Below are 20,239 nucleotides of genomic sequence, written 5' to 3'. Positions count from 1 at the left end.
TTCCCACATTTTTTAATCTGATTCAAACCATTCCAACTTCAAACTGTTCAGCCTATTCAGGAATTGCGGGCGTTCCCTTGAAACATTTCCAGATTTCCCAGAATTCCGGGTTTTCCGGGACATTTTTCCCATTCAAAATTAATTGGCCATTTTTCAAACTTCCACCATTTCCACATTTTTCAACCCATTCAAACCATTCCACCTTCAACACATTCCACTCGTCCTGGACATTCAAACTGTCATTTTTCCAAGTTCAAACAATTCCAGGAATTCCCAGAATTCCCTTTTAGTCAAACCCTTTTTTGACCCTTTTATCTTCGACTACTCCTTCCACATTTTTCAAGCATTCCACCGTCCAATCAAAAAAAAAAAAAAAAGTTGTTTTTTGAACTGGAAAAATTCCCCGGTTTTCCTGAAATTCCAGAAATTCCGCAATACCATTTCTCATTTAAAAATGTTATCACTTCAACATTTCTCGACCGATTAAAAAAAAAATTAAATTACCAACCATTTCAACTCATTTACAACATTCAAAATATTTTGCATTTTCCAAAAAAAATTCCCGCTTTTCCCGAAATTACCAGATGTCCACAAAATGGGACATTTTTCAAAGTTCCACAATTCCCACATTTTTTAATCTGATTCAAACCGTTCCAACTTCAAACTGTTCAGCCTATTCAGGAATTACGGGCGTTCCCTTGACACATTCCCAGATTTCCCAGAATTCCAGGTTATCCGGGAGATTTTTCCCATTCAAAATGAATTGGTCGTTTTTCAAACTTCCACCATTTCCACATTTTTTAACCCATTCAAACCATTCCACCTTCAACACATTCCACTCATCCTGGACATTCAAACTATCGTTTTTCCAAGTTCAAAACAATTCCAGGAATTCCCAGAGTTCCATTTTTTTTTTAAACCCTTTTTTCACCCTTTTTTCTTTCGACGACTCCTTCCACATTTTTCAACCCACTTCAAGCGTTCCATCGTCCAAACATTCCTCTGAGTCAGGACAAAAAAAAACAAGTTATTTTTTTAACTGGAAAAATTCCCGGTTTTCCCGAAATTCCATTAATTCCTCAATACCATTTCTCAATTAAAAAATGTTAACACTTCAACATTTCTCGACCGATTTAAAAAAAAATTCAAACACCAACCATTTCAACTCATTCAAAACATTCAAAATATTTGGCATTTTCAAAAAAAAATCCCGCTTTTCCCGAAATTCCCAGATGTCCATGAAATGGGACATTTTTCAAAGTTCCACAATTCCCACATTTTTTAATCTGATTCAAATCATTCCAACTTCAAACTGTTCAGCCTATTCAGGAATTGCGGGCGTTCCCTTGAAAAATTTCCAGATTTCCCAGAATTCCGGGTTTTCCGGGACATTTTTCCCATTCAAAATTAATTGGCCATTTTTCAAACTTCCACCATTTCCACATTTTTCAACCCATTCAAACCATTCCACCTTCAACACATTCCACTCATCCTGGACATTCAAACTATCGTTTTTCCAAGTTCAAAACAATTCCAGGAATTCCCAGAATTCCCTTTTAGTCAAATCCTTTTTTGACCCTTTTATCTTCGACTACTCCTTCCACATTTTTCAAGCGTTCCACCGTCCAATCAAAAAAAAAAAAAAAAGTTGTTTTTTGAACTGGAAAAAAAAAAATTCCCCGGTTTTCCTGAAATTCCGGAAATTCCGCAATACCATTTCTCATTTAAAAATGTTATCAATTCAACATTTCTCGACCGATTAAAAAAAAAATTCAACTACCAACCATTTCAACTCATTTACAACATTCAAAATATTTTGCATTTTCCAAAACAAATTCCCGCTTTTCCCGAAATTACCAGATGTCCACAAAATGGGACATTTTTCAAAGTTCCACAATTCCCACATTTTTTAATCTGATTCAAACCGTTCCAACTTCAAACTGTTCAGCCTATTCAGGAATTGCGGGCGTTCCCTTGACACATTCCCAGATTTCCCAGAATTCCAGGTTATCCGGGAGATTTTTCCCATTCAAAATGAATTGGCCGTTTTTCAAACTTCCCATTTCCACATTTTTCAACCCATTCAAACCATTCCACCTTCAACACATTCCACTCATCCTGGACATTCAAACTATCGTTTTTCCAAGTTCAAAACAATTCCAGGAATTCCCAGAGTTCCATTTTTTTTTTAACTCTTTTTTCACCCTTTTTTCTTTCGACGACTCCTTCCACATTTTTCAACCCACTTCAAGCGTTCCATCGTCCAAACATTCCTCTGAGTCAGGACAAAAAAAATTAAGTTATTTTTTTAACTGGAAAAATTCCCGGTTTTCCCGAAATTCCATTAATTCCTCAATACCATTTCTCAATTAAAAAATGTTAACACCTCAACATTTCTCGACCGATTTAAAAAAAATTCAAACACCAACCATTTCAACTCATTCAAAACATTCAAAATATTTGGCATTTTCAAAAAAAAATCCCGCTTTTCCCGAAATTCCCAGATGTCCATGAAATGGGACATTTTTCAAAGTTCCACAATTCCCACATTTTTTAATCTGATTCAAACCATTCCAACTTCAAACTGTTCAGCCTATTCAGGAATTGCGGGCGTTCCCTTGAAAAATTTCCAGATTTCCCAGAATTCCGGGTTTTCCGGGACATTTTTCCCATTCAAAATTAATTGGCCATTTTTCAAACTTCCACCATTTCCACATTTTTCAAACCATTCCACCTTCAACACATTCCACTCATCTTGGACATTCAAATTATAATTTTTCCAAGTTCAAAACAATTCCAGGAATTCCCAGAATTCCTCTTTTTTTAAACCCTTTTTTCACCCTTTTTTCTGTCGACTACTCGTTCCACATTTTTTAACCCACTTCAAGCGTTCCACCGTCCAAACATTCCTCATAGTCAGGACAAAAAAAAACAAAGTTGTTTTTTGAACTGGAAAAATTCCCCGGTTTTCCCGAAATTCCAGGAATTCCTCAATACCATTTCTCAATTAAAGATGTTACCACTTCAACATTTCTCTACCGATTAAAAAAAAAAAATTCAAACACCAACCATTTCAACTCATTCACAACATTCAAAATATTTAGCATTTTCAAAAAAAAATTCCGCTTTTCCCGAAATTCCCAGATGTCCATGAAATGGAACATTTTTCAAAGTTCTCCAATACCCACATTTTTAAATCTGATTCCAACCATTCCAACTTCAAACTGTTCAGCCTATTCAGGAATTGCGGGCATTCCCTTGACAAATTCCCAGTTTTTCCAGAATTCCAAGTTTTCCGGGAGATTTTTTCCCATTCAAAATGAATTGGCCGTTTTTTCAAACTTCCACCATTTCCACATTTTTCAACCCATTCAAACCATTCCACCTTCAACACATTCCACTCATCCTGGACATTCAAACTATAATTTTTCCAAGTTCAAAACAATTCCAGGAATTCCCAGAATTCCCTTTTAGTCAAACCCTTTTTTGACCCTTTTATCTGTCGACTACTCTTTCCACATTTTTCAAGTGTTCCACCGTCCAAACATTCCTCTTAGTCAGGACAAAAAAAACAAATTTGTTTTTTGAACTGGAAAAATTCCCCGGTTTTCCCAAAATTCCAGGAATTCCTCAAGACCATTTCTCAATTAAAAATGTTACCACTTCAACATTTCTCGACCGATTTAAAAAAAATTCAAACACCAACCATTCACAACATTCAAAATATTTAGCATTTTCAAAAAAAAATCTTGCTTTTCCCGAAATTCCCAGATGTCCATGAAATGGGACATTTTATAAATTTCCACAATTCCCACATTTTTTTAATCTGATTCAAATCGTTCCAACTTCAAAATATTCAGCCTGTTCAAAATTGTGTGCTCTACTTCAACAACTCTAAAAAAAAAAAATTCCAGGAATTCAGTTCAACTTCAGCATTGGAGCATTCCCACACCTCATCTAGTTATATATTGCTGTTTAATTCAATGCGATGTAGTCATGTGACTTCCACGAAGAGGAAGTGTTCGCACGCCGGTGATTATTTTACAAGGTTGTTTTTGTGCTCGTTTTGACTGACACCTCCTATTTACAGAGAGAGAGAGAGACAGAGAGAGAGAGAGAGAGAGAGAGAGAGAAATAGAGAGAGAGAAAAATAGAGAGAGAGTGAGAGATGCAGGCATGGAATTAATTGGATACAGAAAATTAGCATAACATTAATGAATGCTCCCTGTTGAGATTCATAATTGTGAAATTGCACTAGATTGGGGGAGGTGGGGGGTGTAATGGGGGGAATAAGGGCACCTCTGCCGCTTATAATAACACAATTGAAAGACACGATGGGGTGGGGGATGGAGGAATGTTTTTGTTTTTCTAGAAGCAAGAGTGTGAATGCAGGAAGCATGTGCAATGCAAGTGATGGACACGTGTCAGTACCATCTTGTTCGGACTATGAGGCGCACTTAAAATCCTTTAATTTTCTCAAAACTCGACAGTGCGCCTCATAACCCGGTGCGCCTAATGTACGAAATAATTCTGGTTGTGCTTACCGACCTCAAAGCTATTTTATTTGGCACATGGTGTAATGATAAGTGTGACCAGTAGATGGCAGTCACACATAAGAGATATGTGTGGACTGCCATGTGATGGCAGTCACACATAAGATATAAGTGTAGACTGCAATATGATGGCAGTCACACATAAGAGATACGCGTAGACTGCATTATGATGGCAGTCACACATAAGAGATGCGTGTAGACTGCAATATGATGGCAGTCACACATAAGAGATACGCGTAGACTGCAATATGATGGCAGTCACACATAAGAGATACGTGTAGACTGCAATATGATGGCAGTCACACATAAGATATACGTGTAGACTGCAATATGATGGCAGTCACACATAAGAGATATGTGTAGACTGCAATATGATGGCAGACACACATAAGAGATACATGTAGACTGCAATATGATGGAAGTCACACATAAGAGATACGTGTAGACTGCAATATGATGGCAGTCACACATAAGAGATATGTGTAGACTGCAATATGATGGCAGTCACACATAAGAGATACGTGTGGACTGCAATATGATGGCAGTCACACATAAGAGATATGTGTAGACTGCAATATGATGGCAGTCACACATAATATATACGTGTAGACTGCAATATGATGGCAGTCACATATAAGAGATACATGTAGACTGCAATATGATGGCTGTCACACATAAGAGATACGCGTAGACTGCAATATGATGGCAGTCACACATAAGAGATATGTGTAGACTGCAATTTAATGGCAGTCACTCATAAGAGATGCGTGTAGACTGCAATAGGATGGCAGTCACACATAAGATGTACGTGTAGACTGCAATATGATGGCAGTCACACATAAGAGATACGTGTAGACTGCAATATGATGGCAGTCACACATAAGAGATACGTGTAGACTGCAATATGATGGCAGTCACACATAAGAGATATGTGTAGACTACAATTTGATGGCAGTCATACATAAGAGATATGTGTAAAATATAATATGATGGCAGTCACACATAAGAGATATGTGTAGACTGCAATATGATGGCAGTCACACATAAGAGATGCGTGTAGACTGCAATATGATGGCAGTCACACATAAGAGATGCGTGTAGACTGCAATATGATGGCAGTCACACATAGGAGATGCGTGTAGACTGCAATATGATGGCAGTCACACATAAGAGATGCGTGTAGACTGCAATATGATGGCAGTCACACATAGGAGATGCGTGTAGACTGCAATATGATGGCAGTCACACATAATATATACATGTAGACTGCAATATGATGGCAGTCACACATAAGAGATACGTGTAGACTGCAATATGATGGCAGTCACACATCAGAGATACATGTAGACTGAAATATGATGGCAGTCACACATAAGAGATACGTGTAGACTGCAATATTATGGCACTCACACATAAGACATACGTGTAAACTGCAATATGATGGCAGTCACACATAAGAGATATGTGGAGACTGCAATTTAATGGCAGTCACACATAAGAGATACATGTAGCTTGCACTATGATGCAGTCACACATAAGAGATATGTGTAGACTGCAATGTTATGGCACTCACACATAAGACATACGTGTAGACTGCAATATGATGGCAGTCACAAATAAGAGATATGTGGAGACTGCAATTTTATGGCAGTCACACATAAGAGATACATGTAGACTGCAATATGATGGCAGTCACACATAAGAGATATGTGTAGACTGCAATATGATGGCAGTCACACATAAGAGATACGTGTAGACTGCAATATGATGGCAGTCACACATAAGAGATACGTGTGGACTGCAATATGACGGCAGTCACACATAAGAGATACGTGTGGACTGCAATATGATGGCAGTCACACATAAGAGATACATGTAGACTGCAATATAATGGCAGTCACACATAAGAGATATGTGTAGACTGCAATATGATGGCAGTCACACATAAGAGATACATGTAGACTGCAATATGATGGCAGTCACACATAAGAGATATGTGTAGACTGCAATATGATGGCAGTCACACATAAGACATACATGTAGACTGCAATATGATGGCAGTCACACCTAATATATGTGTAGACTGCAATATGATGGCAGTCACACATAAGAGATACGTGCAGACTGCAATATGATGGCAGTCATGGAGATAGTCTGGGGATAGGCCCCTCCCACCTCCAAATACATGCACCTGGGGATAGGTAGATTGTCAACACTAAATGGTCCCCTGTGTGTGAATGTGAGTGTGAATATTGTCTGTCTATCTGTGTTGGCCCTGTGATGAGGTGGCGACTTGTCCAGGGTGTACCCTGCCTTCCGCACGAATGCAGCTGAGATAGGCTCCAGCACCCCCCGCGACCCCAAAAGGGACAAGCGGTAGAAAATGGATGGGTGGATAGATGATATGTGAATGTTCCAATGCTGAGGTTGAAGTGAAATGTTGACAGAATGTAGTATGAATGTAAGAATAGTTTGACTGTGGGAATGGTTTGAATGTTGAATTGTTTGAATTTCCAGGAAAAATGGAATTAGGTTAGGAACTTGGGAAAATGTTTGTTTGAATGTCCAGGATGAGTGTAATGTGTTGATGTTGGAATGATTTAAATAGCTTGAAAAATGTGGGAATTGTGCAACTTGGAAAAATCTCCCATTCATTTTGAATGGTGAAAATGTCCCTGAAAAGTGGGAAATCCGGGACTTGCTTTAAATTGTTGAATGAGAGCAATTTTGAACAGGCTGAATATTTTGGAGTTGGAACAGTTTGAAGCAGATGAAAGTTTGAACAATGTCCCATTCATTCCAATGGGAATTTCATGGAAATTTGAGAATGTTTGGGAAAATGTTAAAATGGTTGGTGTTGGAATTTTTCAAATCGGTCGAGAAATGTTGAAGTAGTAAATTTTTTAATTGAGAAATGGTATTAAGCAATTCCAGGACTTTCGGGAAAACCGGAAATGTTTTGTCCTGATTAAGAGGAATGTTTGGACGGTGGAACGGTTGAAGTGGGTTGAAAAATGTGGAAGAGTAGTCGCCAGAAAAAAGGGTTTCAATAAAAGCGAATTCTGGGAATTTTTTTGAACTTGGAAAAATAATAGTTTGAATGTGCAGGATGAGTGGAATGTGTTGAAGGTGAAATGGTTTGGATAGTTTCAAAAATTTGGAAATTGTGGACATTTAAAAAATGGATAACTCATTTTGAATGGGGAAAATGTCTCTGAAAACTGGGAATTCTTGGAAATACAGGATTTTTAAAAAATTGTTGAAGGAGAGCACACAATTTTGAACAGGCTGAATATTTTGGAGTTGGAACGGTTTGAATCGGATAGAAAATGTGGGAATTGTGGAACTTTGAAGAATGTTCCATTGATTTCAATGGGAATTTCATGGAAATTTGGGAATTTTGGGAAAAGCGGGAATGGTTTGGAATATGTTAAAACACTTGAATGTTCTGAATGGGTTGAAATGGTTGGTGTTGGAATTGTTCAAATCGGTCGAGAAATGTTGAAGTAGTAACATTTTTAATTGAGAAATAGTATTACGGAAATTCGGGAAAATTGGGAATTTTTCCAATTCATAAAACTTCTTCATTTTTGGTCCTGATTAATAGAAATGTTTTAACGGTGGAACGGTTGAAGTGGGTTGAAAAATGTGGGAGGAGTAGTCGCCAGAAAAAAGGGTTTGAATAAAAGGGAATTCTGGGAATTCCTGGAATTTTTTGGAACTTGGAAAAATGATAGTTTGGATTTCCAGGGTAAGTGGAATATGTTGAAGGTGGAATGGTTTGAATAGGTTGAAGAATGTGGCAATTGTGAAAGTTTATATTATAGATGGAAAAATGTCCCTGACAACTGGGAATTCTTGGAAAGCCGAGAATTTTTTTTTAATTGTTGAAGTAGAGCACACAATTTTGAACAGGTTGAATATTTTGAAGTTGGAACGGTTGAAGTGGGTTGAAAAATGTGGGAGGAGTAGTTGCCAGAAAAAAGGGTTTGAATAAAAGGGAATTCTGGGAATTCCTGGAATTTTTTTGAACATGGAAAAATGATTGTTTAAATTTCCAGGGTGAGTGGAACATGTTGAAGGTGGAATGGTTTGAATAGGTTGAAAAATGTGGGAATTGTGGAAGTTTATATCAAGGACAATTCATTTTGAATGGGATCAATGTACCTGAAAACTGGGAATTCTTGGAAATCCTGGATTTTTTTTAATTGTTGAAGTAGATCACACAATTTTGAACAGGTTGAATATGTTGAAGTTGGAACGGTTTGAATTGGACAAAAAATGTGGGAATTGTGGAACTTTGAAACATTATCCATTGATTGCAATAGTAATTTCATGGAAATTTGGGAATTTTGGGAAAAGCCGGAATGTTTTGGAATATGTTAAAACACTTGAATGTTCTGAATGAGTTGAAATGGTTGGTGTTGGAATTGTTCAAATCGGTCGAGAAATGTTGAAGTAGTAACATTTTTAATTGAGAAATGGTATTACGGAATTTCGGGAAAACTGGGAATTTTTTTAGTTCATAAAACTTCTTAATTTTTGGTCCTGATTAAGAGAAATGTTTTGACGGTGGAACGGTTGAAGTGGGTTGAAAAATGTGTGAGGAGTAGTCGCCAGAAAAAAGGGTTTGAATAAAAGGGAATTCTGGGAATTCCTGGAATTCTTTGGAACTTGGAAAAATTATAGTTTGAATTTCCAGGGTAATTGGGATATGGTGGAATGGTTTGAATAGGTTGAAAAATGTGGCAATTGTGGAAGTTTGAAAAATGTTCCATTGATTTCGATGGGAATTGCATGAAATTTTGGGAAAAGCGGGAATGTTTTGGAAAAATTTTAAACACTTTGAATGTTCTGAATGAGTTGAAATGGTTGGTGTTTTTCAAATCGGTCGAGAAATGTTGAAGTAGTAACATTTTTAATTGAAAAATGGTATTAAGGAATTCCTGGAATTTTAGGAAAACCGGGAATTTTTCTGGTTCAAAAAACAACTTTGTTTTTTTGTCCTGATTAAGAGGAATGTTTGGTTGAAAAATGTGGAAAGAGTCGTCGACAGATAAAAGGGTCAAAAAAGGGTTCCTCACACGTTGTTACACACCTTCCTCACACGTAGTTACACACCTTCCTCACACGTAGTTACACACCTTCCTCACACGTAGTTACACGCCTTCCTCACACGTAGTTACACACCTTCCTCACACGTAGTTACACACTTTCCTCACACTAAGTTACACACCTTCCTCACACTTAGTTACACACCTTCCTGACACGTAGTTACACACCTTCCTCACACTTAGTTACACACCTTCCTCACACGTAGTTACACACCTTCCTCACACGTAGTTACACACCTTCCTCACACGTAGTTACACGCATAGTTACACACCTTCCTCAAGCGAAGTTACACACCTTCCTTACACGTAGTTACACACCTTCCCCACACGTAGTTACACACCTTCCTCACACGTAGTTACACACCTTCCTCACACGTAGTTACACACCTTCCTCACACGTACGCACACACCTTTCTCACATGTAGTTACACACCTTCCTCGCATGTAGTTACACACCTTCCTCACACATAGTTACACACCTTCCTCACATGTAGTTACACACCTTCCTCACACGTAGTTACACACCTTCCTCACACATAGTTACACACCTTCCTCACACATAGTTACACACCTTCCTCACACATACTTACACACCTTCCTCACATGTAGTTACACACCTTCCTCACACGTAGTTACACACCTTCCTCACACGTAGTTACACACCTTCCTCACATGTATTTACACACCTTCCTCACAGGTAGTTACACACCTTCCTCACATGGTCCCACGGCAGGGGGCGTGGCCAAATGCCGACTCACCGTCTCTTCAGCAGGATGTTGGTCCATCAGGTGTTGCTAGGCAACAGCATCATGGCCGCAACGTGGAGGGAAAGTGGGATTGGAATGTTGGGACAATCTGATTACACAAAGGGATACACAAGTCAAATGAAAATTAAAAGAAGCAGGATGTGCTTTAGTGGCGCATGACAATAATAATAATAATAATAATAATAATAATGATAATAAAAGTAATAATACACATGTTCCTCCAAACTGTTTCATGAAGACACATTTACTGTGCAATTAAAACCTTCATTGAGCACTTTTATGATGCTATTTTAATAGGGAGCACTCGCTCTGTAATCAACTTATCTTTTAACGGATGACATATTGATTTATTTCTGTATTGATGACATATTGATTTTCTTATTTCTGTATTGATGACATATTGATGTATTTATTTCGGTATTGATGTCATATTGATTTATTTCTGTATTGATGACATATTGATTTATTTATTTCTGTATCGATGTAATATTTATTTATTTATGTATTGATTACATATTGAGTTATTTCTATATTGATTACATTTATTTATTTGTTTATGTATTGATGACATATTGATTGATTTCTGTATTGATGTCATATTTAGATATTTATTTTTGTATTGATTAAATATTGATTTATTTCTGTATTGATGACATTGATTGATTGATTTCTGTATTGATGTCATATTGATTTATTTCTGTATTGATGTCATATTTAGTTATTTACTTCTGTATTGATTAAATATTGATTTATTTCTGTATTGATGACATATTGATTGATTGATTTCTGTATTGATGTCATATTGATTTATTTCTGTATTGATGACATATTGATTTATTTCTGTATTGATGACCAGTGTTGGGTTAGTTACTGAAAACCAGTAACTAGTTACAGTTACTAGTTACTTTATTTCAAAAGTAACTCAGTTACTAACTCAGTTACTTACACCAAAAAGTAATGCGTTACTGTGAAAAGTAACTATTTAGTTACTTCTTCTACTTTTTTTTTTAAAGCTTCCATTAATGCCCTTTTAGCCTTCATTTCAGTAGTGTTATTGCACTGGAGAATAATACAATCTGTTGATCAACTTGACATGCATTTGCATCACTGAACTCTGCTAAGCAATGTGGTCTACATACAACACACAAAGACAAAGATATGTTTCAAAGGGCCAATTTATTTCAGGCCAGAACAAATTGACAAAACTATTTTAAATAGCTGCAACATAACATACATAAGTAACAAACAGCATAATAACACTAACACTAACACTAACCACGTTAAACCCAGATTCCGAACTAACAAAGGTCTTAACTCATTCTCTTTCTATGCCACTTCAATATGGAATGCACTCCCAACAGGTGTAAAAGAAAGGGCATCTCTATCCTCCTTCAAAACCGCACTAAAAGAACACCTCCAGGCAACTACAACCCTAAACTAACACCCTCCCTTCCACATAATACCTCTTCGGATTGTAAATAATCAAATGTAGACACTTTTTCTTATACTTTCTGATCTCTCTCTCTGTGTCCACTACTTGCTGTACATATCCTACCAAGTCAGTCCTACACTGTTTCAATGTCCATTTCTCTGATGATGCAATTGTTGATGACTGAAGTGTTGATACCAACCAAACCTAACCCCCTCGCACCCCCCCTCCATATCCCACACCCCGGATTGTAAATAATGTAAATAATTCAATGTATATACCCTGATGATTATCTTGTGTGATGACTGTATTATGCTGATAGTATATATTTGATAGTATATATCTGTATCATGAATCAATTTAAGTGGACCCCGACTTAAACAAGTTAAAAAAACTTATTTGGGTGTTACCATTTAGTGGTCAATTGTACGGAATCTACTAATAAAAGTTTCAATCAATCAATCAATCAACAACATAGCTGTAAACCTGGCTTCACCTAAGGAAGGCACACGTGACATACACAGAGCCTAACCAGGCAGATTTGAATTGTTGTTTTGGGCAGTAGACGGGATCTCTGATCCAAGACACAACTTACATTTAACTAAAATGTTCTTTTTTTTGTGCTCGACAAAAGAAAAGAAGTGAGAATATCTCATACTTGCCAACCCTCCTGAATTTCAGTGACTCTCCCTGGGACAACCATTCTCCAAATTTCTCCCGATTTCCAGCCGGACTTAAGGCACGCCCCCTCCCGGTCCGTGCGGATCTGAGTGGGGACAGCCTGTCGTCACGTCCGCTTGGCCAACCAAAAAGTAACCACAGAACACTATACCGTATAGTCGTATAGTGTTCTGTGGTTACTTTTTGGTTGGCCAACGGTTTACGTTGTATTGCGCACCCCCCTCCCCTCCCTCCCCACACCCACACACACACACACAGAGAGCGCAGAGGAAGAATCAGAAGCATGTCGCTGCTTCGCTGCAAAAAACACACTCAGATCCTCAGTTTCTAGCCGATACTACATAAAAAGTAACGTAAAATAACACAGTAACGCATCATGTAGTAACGGTAACTGAGTTACTGAATATAAAAAATAACGCGTTAGATTACTAGTTACCGCCGAAACTAACGGCGTTACAGTAACGCGTTACTTTGTGACGCGTTAGTCCCAACACTGTTGATGACATATTGATTTATTTCTCTATTGATGACATATTGATTGATTTATTTCTGTATTGATGTCATATTGATTTATTTCTGTATTGATGACATATTGATTTATTTCTGTATTGATGACACATTGATTTATTTCTGTATTGATGACATATTTATCTCTGTATTGATGACATATTCCTTTATTTCTGTGTTGATGACATAATTAATTATTTCTGTATTGATGACATTTTTATTTATTTCTGTATTGATGACATATTCCTTTATTTCTTTATTGATGACATAATTATTTCTGTATTGATGACACATTTATTTCTGTATTGATGACATATTTATTTATTTCTGTATTGATGACATATGTATTTATTTCTGTATTGATGACATATTTATTTCTGTATTGATGACATATTTATTTCTGTATTGATGACATATTTCATTATTTCTGTATTGATGACATATTTCATTATTTCTGTATTGATGACATATTTCTGTATTGATGACAATCTTTATTTATTTCTGTATTGATGACATATTTCATTATTCCTGTATTGATAACATATTTCTGTATTGATGACATATTTCTGTATTGATGACATATTAGTTTATGTATTAATTATATATTCATTGATTTCTGTATTGATGACATATTTCTTCATTTATGTATTGATGACATATTTCATTATTTATGTATTATGACATATTTCGTTATTTCTGTATTGATGACATATTTATGTATTTCTGTATTGCTGACATATGTATGTATTTCTGTATTGCTGACATATTTATTTATTTATTAAATTGATGACATAATTCATTATTTCTGTATTGCTGACATATGTATGTATTTCTGTATTTCTGACATATTTATTTATTTATGTATTGATGACATAATTCATTATTTCTGTGTTGATGACACATTGTTTTATTCCTGTATTGAAGACAAATCTCTGTATTCCTCTCTCTTCATCCAGTTGTGTGTCATCCTGGAGCCGATGCAGGAGCTCATGTCCAGACACAAGACCTACAACCTCAGCCCGCGGGACTGTCTCAAGACGTGCCTGTTCCAAAAGTGGCAGAGAATGGTAGCGCCGCCAGGTAACCAGCCTACACTCCCAAACCACATGTTCTTCTCCGGTCCTGTAGAGGGCACTAATGCACGTTCAAAAGGTTTTGTTTCACCACGGCTCCACCTGCTGGATCGGGTGGGTACAGCCTACACATACCTCTTATGTGTGCCTGCCATCATATGCCAGTCTACACGTACCTCTTATGTGTGACTGCCATTATATGCCAGTCTACATGTACCTCTTATGTGTGACTGCCATCATATGCCAGTCTACACGTACCTCTTATGTGTGACTGCCATCAAATTGCAGTCTATACATATCTCTTATGTGTGACTGCCATCATATTGCAGTCTACACATATCTCTTATGTGTGACTGCCATCATATTGCAGTCTACACATATCTCTTATATGTGACTGCCATCATATTTCAGTCTACACGTATCTCTTTTGTGACTGCCATCATATTGCAGTCTACACGTATCTCTTATGTGTGACTGCCATCATATTGCAGTCTACACGTATCTCTTATGTGTGACTGCCATCATATTGCAGTCTACACGTATCTCTTATGTGTGACTGCCATCATATTGCAGTCTCCACGTATCTCTTATGTGTGACTGCCATCATATTGCAGTGTACACGTATCTCTGATGTGTGACTGCCATCACATTGCAGTCTACACGTATCTCTTATGTGTGACTGCCATCACATTGCAGTCTACACGTATCTCTTAAATGTGACTGCCATCATATTGCAGTCTACACGTATCTCTTATGTGTGACTGCCATCATATTGCAGTCTACACGTATCTCTTGAATGTGACTGCCATCATATAGCAGTCTACACGTATCTCTTATGTGTGACTGCCATCATATTGCAGTCTACACATATCTCTTATGTGTGACTGCCATCATATTGCAGTCCACACGTATCTCTTATATGTGACTGACATCATATTGCAGTCTACACGTATCTCTGATGTGTGACTGCCATCATATTGCAGTCTACACGTATCTCTTATATGTGACTGACATCATATTGCAGTCTACACGTATCTCTGATGTGTGACTGCCATCATATGGCAGTCTACACATATCTCTTATGTGTGACTGCCATCATATAGCAGTCTACACATATCTCTAATGTGTGACTGCCATCATATTGCAGTCTACACGTATCTCTTATGTGTGACGGCCATCATATGCAGTCTACACGTATCTCTTATGTGTGACTGCCATCTACTGGTCACACTTATCATTACACCATGTACCAAATAAAATAGCTTCGAGGTCGGTAAGCACAACCAAAATTATTCCGTACATTAGGCGCACTGTTGAATTTTGAGAGGGGAGAAAAGGATTTTAAGTGCGCCTTATAGACATATTTGACATCTAGGCTTACTTAATATGATGTTTGTTTGCCTTAAAAAAAAAGGTGTGGCCCCTCAGGGGTATGAAGTGAATCAGCATTCAGGGCCATTCTTTTTTTAATTTTTTTTTTTTTTAAGAGTTCCGTTGTAGGAACATCAATTTCCAGCAATGCCCAGCAAGGCGTGATCAGATTTGACTCACACACACACACACACACACACACACACACACACACACACAAAACAAGAGTGGGAGACTTCAGGCCTGCGTAACTTTAATTAAGACCAGACCAGCTCCCCAGTGTGGACGTTTGCTGCTGGAATAAAAAGATCCAAACCTCCCTGGATCAATTGAAACAACGTTTAAACATCAACTACATTTTTACTTCAATGTCAACTGGCCTCATTTTGACTCGCCAGCTTTTTTCCTGCCATTCTTCTGCAGCCTGGAAGCAGCTTCTTGCCATCCTGCCAGGAAGGAAAAGCTGCCGCTGTGCTCAGGCGCTGATAAGTGTGGGGTTTTTTTTTGGGGGGGGGGGGGGGGCAGGAAGTGAGTCCAGTGCGTCACCACCGCAGGATAACACAGAAGTGTGACAATAGTCTCTGAGCGCACATCTGTCAAAGTCAGGAATACAAAGAGGAAAGATGCTGATAAGGACAAAATCTTTGTTTTCCTTCTGGTTGTGCATGTTTGTGCAGGAATCTCCCCTCACTACTCAGCTGTCACACCATACAACACCAACATTTTAGGCTACCAATGAAAATGTAAATCAACACACATTTCGTCAAAGATCCTATATGACAGCCTTATGCTGTTTCTAAGGTCTTATTACAAAAACCTTGGTCAAAGATCATCTATATGACAAGAGCTTTCTGTTGTTTGGAAGATCCTCTGTTTACAGGAGTATTCGATTTCTAAAGACCTACTGCAAAAATGCTAATCAAAGATCCTCTATATGACAGGAGTGTTCTGTTCCTAAAGACCTACTCCAAAAAAAAAAAAAATCAAAGATCCTCTACATGTCAGGAGTGTTCTGTTTCTGAAGACCTACTCCAAAAACACTAATCAAAGATCCTCTATACAACAGGCGTGTTCTGTTTCTAAAGACCTATTGCAAAAACACTAATCAGAGATCCTCGATATGACATGGGTGTTCTGTTTGTAAAGACCTACTGCAAAACACTCATCAAAGATCCTCTTTATGACAGGACTGGTGTGTTTCTAAAGACCAACTGCAAAAACACTAATCAAAGATCCTCTATATGACAGGAGTGTTATGTTTCTAAAGACTTACTGCAAATTTTCTAATCAAAGATTTTCTATGACGAGGGTGTTCGGTTTCTAACCCTTTGATGCATAACATGGGTCAAATGTGACCCAACCAAGGTGTTATTATCTGTTTCTTTGCAATAATTGAATGTAATCTTTCAGTATTCCAGGTATTCCTCAATTAACGTGTTTTTGGTCATTAAACATTGTTATTTTATTCTTTCTCTTCATAATTTTTGAATAAAAATGATTTTTGTATTACTACCCTTCCAATGCACAACATGGGTCAAAAATGACCCACATCTATTTTCTATGTTATTTCATGTTAGCCTGAGCGTTGCTTTGCCATATATTTCAAATAAATGTATTTTATCGTTTACTATCACATATATTCAGTAAATATCATGTTTTTGTTCAGCTAAAATCATATTTTTTTATGTTTCCTTTCTTACTCTATGAACAAGCACAGCTTTTGTATTCATACATCAACTTCACACACATGGGTCAGAAATGACCCACCTGCATTCACTGTGACATTTGGTAGGAACCTTTTGAATTTGAGCATGTTTGCAATTAGGAATGTATTTGGTGCGCACAACTGCTCACCTGACACATTTTTCTACTCAACACCTTTGAACATCTGATAAGTAAGTAGGTTATTTTACAATTGTTCTACCTAAGAAAATATTTGATGCCTTGTGAAAGGGTTGGCATAATTTAGTGCATCACTTGTCAGAAAGGGAAATATTTGCAATACTATTAGCTAACTGTTGACATATTCTTGTTAGCTAAACTAATCTTATAGCTGGGTCACCAACATAAAACTCAACATAGAAATTTAGATTGATGTGCATTTTACAGTATTGTACGTTTGATTTGCTTTATCCAGAGTATGGCTAAAAGATTTACAGCTGAGATGGTTCTAAGGATGCTGGATGAAGAACCAGATGAGGAGGCGATTGGAAATGATTCGGAGTCTGAAATATCTGAGGATGATGACCCGGAATATGGATCAAGCTGAAGATGTGGGTGTGTCTTCAAATCCAGCTCTCCTAGATGAAGAAGACATAGACATAGGTGACTCATCTGATGATGAATCCTCAGAAGAGGAAGCACAGACCCAGTCCAATAGACTGAGTAAAAAGGGGTCTTACTGGAATGAGAATCCCCCCACTTCCAGCAGAACAAGAAGCCATAACATTATCAGGCTCAGAAGCTGCCCAGGACCTACACCCGGATCAAGAGCTGTTTCACCGAAAGATGCATGGGATATGTTCATCAGTGACAACATCATTGAGGAGGTTCTAAAATGCACCAACTTAGAGGGACGAAGAGCAGCCACAGCTAAAGGGAAAACGTGGAGAAGTGTCAAGGAAGCGGAATTCATTCCTTCTGAGCACAATGCATGATGACAAAGCAGTGGATGACAGTCAGAAGAAGAAACCAGAAGTGATACTGTACTACAACAGAACAAAAGGAGGAGTGGACACAACAGATCAGATGGTTGGCACCTACACATGCAAGCGGAGGACACGGAGGTGGCCCATGGTGCTCTGGTACAATATGCTGGATATTGCCACCCTCAATGCTTACACCAACTTCACTGCAGAACACCCTGGTTACATGGGTGGTGTCACCAATGCACGCCGACTATTCATCAAGGAGCTGGGCAAAGAGCTGGTCATGCCACATATGAAGAGCCGCATGGAGGGCACACCCACACTCCAAAAGCATATCATAGAGGCAATGGGAAGATGCAGGATAGAAAAACAAACCATAGTCACCACCCAACCAGAAGAGGACATAAGACAGAAGGGCGCGGCAAAGAGGAAGAGGTGTGCGATCTGCCTATCTGCCAAAGACAGAAAAGTCAGCAGCTGGTGTTCGCAGTGCAAGAAGCCTGTGTGCAAGGAGCACAAACGCACAGTGGTAATGTGTGCTACATGTGAGGAATCTGATAACTAACTAATAAAGAATAAAAGAATCATAAGAACTGAATTGACAATTTTATTTTACGTTGGTCTAATTCACAAGTTTATTTTTGTTACTGCCAGATGTTTGCCAAAATGACAAATAAACAGGTTTCAAATAATAAATGTATGATTGTTTGGCCCGAATCACATCTAAAATATGTATTTGAAGTAAAATATTATTGTAATATGCCTTCATCCATTTTTAAATCGAACTTGGATAAGGGGTCATTTTTGACCCATGTGTGTAAACTTGATGTAGTATTACAAAAAATACTTTTTTTCATAAGGTATGGTAGGAAAAATATAAATAATGATTTGTGGTAATCAAAAACAAGATTTTTAAAGAATACTTGAATTATTAAATTATAAAATACATTGATTTCAAAAGATACAGCAAAGAAACACTCAGGCAGCATGAAACAACATGGGAAATTGATGCGGGTCATTTTTGACCCATGTTGTGCATTAAAAGGGGTGTGCATATGTTATGCATCAAAGGGCTAAGATCATACTCATTCATACTGCAGAAACACTAATCAAATATCCTCTATACAACAGGGGTGTTAAGTTTCTAAACACCTATTCTAAAAGCACTAATCAAAGATCATCTAAATGACAGGAGTGTTCTTTTTCTAAAGACCTACTGCAAAAACACTAATCAAAGATCCTCGGAGATATGACAAGAGTGTTTTGTTAATAAAGACCTACTGCAGAAACACTTATCAAAGATCCTCTATATGACAGGAGTATTCTGTTTCTAAAGACTTACTACAAAAACACTAATCAAAGATCATCTGTATGACAGGAGTGTTCTGTTTCTAAAGACTTACTGCAAAAACACTAATCAAAGATCCTCTATATGACAAGAGTGTTCGGTTTCTAAAAAAAACTACTGCAAAAACATTAATCAAAGATCCTCTGAGATATGACAGGAGTGTTCTGTTTCAAAAGACGTACTCCAAAAAAAAATCTAATATAGTCTCTATGACAGGGGTGTCCTGTTTCTGAAGACCTACTCCATAAACACTAATCAAAGGTCCTTTTTATGACAGCAGTGTTCTGTTTCTAAAGACCTACTGCAAAAAACACTGGTCAAAGATCATCTATATGACAGGAGCTTTCTGTTTCTAAAGACCAACTGTAAAAACACTAATCAAAGATCCTCGGAGATATGACAGAAGTGTTCTGTTTCTGAAGACCTACTCCAAAAACATTAATCAAAGATACTCTTTATGACAACAGTGTTCTGTTTCTAAAGACCTACTGCAAAAACATGAATCAAAGATCCTATATATGACATGTCTTCTGTTTCTAAAGACCTACTGCAAAAACATGAATCAAAGATCCTCTATATGACAGGTGTTATGTTTCTAAAGACCTACTGCAGAAACACTAATCAAAGATCCTCTACATGTCAGGAGTGTTCTGTTTCTGAAGACATACTCCAAAAACACTAATCAAAGATCCTCTATATAACAGGAGTGTTCTGTTTCTAAAGACCTATTGCAAAAACACTAATCAAA

The 20,239-nt window shown here is 37.5% G+C and overlaps 1 protein-coding gene across 5 annotated transcripts in view; it reads left to right on the top strand.

Annotated features, from left to right (window-relative positions):
- ldb2a (LIM domain binding 2a) overlaps positions 1–20,239 on the top strand; it is a 303,287-nt gene that overhangs the window by 245,932 nt on the left and 37,116 nt on the right. For all 5 annotated transcript variants that reach the window (XM_061976893.2, XM_061976892.2, XM_061976891.2 and 2 more), the window contains one exon: positions 14,008–14,131. In XM_061976893.2, coding sequence (XP_061832877.1) covers positions 14,008–14,131 — 124 coding nt within the window. The remainder of the gene's footprint in view (positions 1–14,007; positions 14,132–20,239) is intronic.

The sequence above is a fragment of the Nerophis lumbriciformis genome, linkage group LG16 (assembly GCF_033978685.3).
Source record: "Nerophis lumbriciformis linkage group LG16, RoL_Nlum_v2.1, whole genome shotgun sequence".
In the NCBI taxonomy this organism is placed as follows: domain Eukaryota; kingdom Metazoa; phylum Chordata; class Actinopteri; order Syngnathiformes; family Syngnathidae; genus Nerophis; species Nerophis lumbriciformis.
Note: the sequence above shows the minus strand (reverse complement) of the source record. Positions and strands in the feature narration are given on the sequence as shown.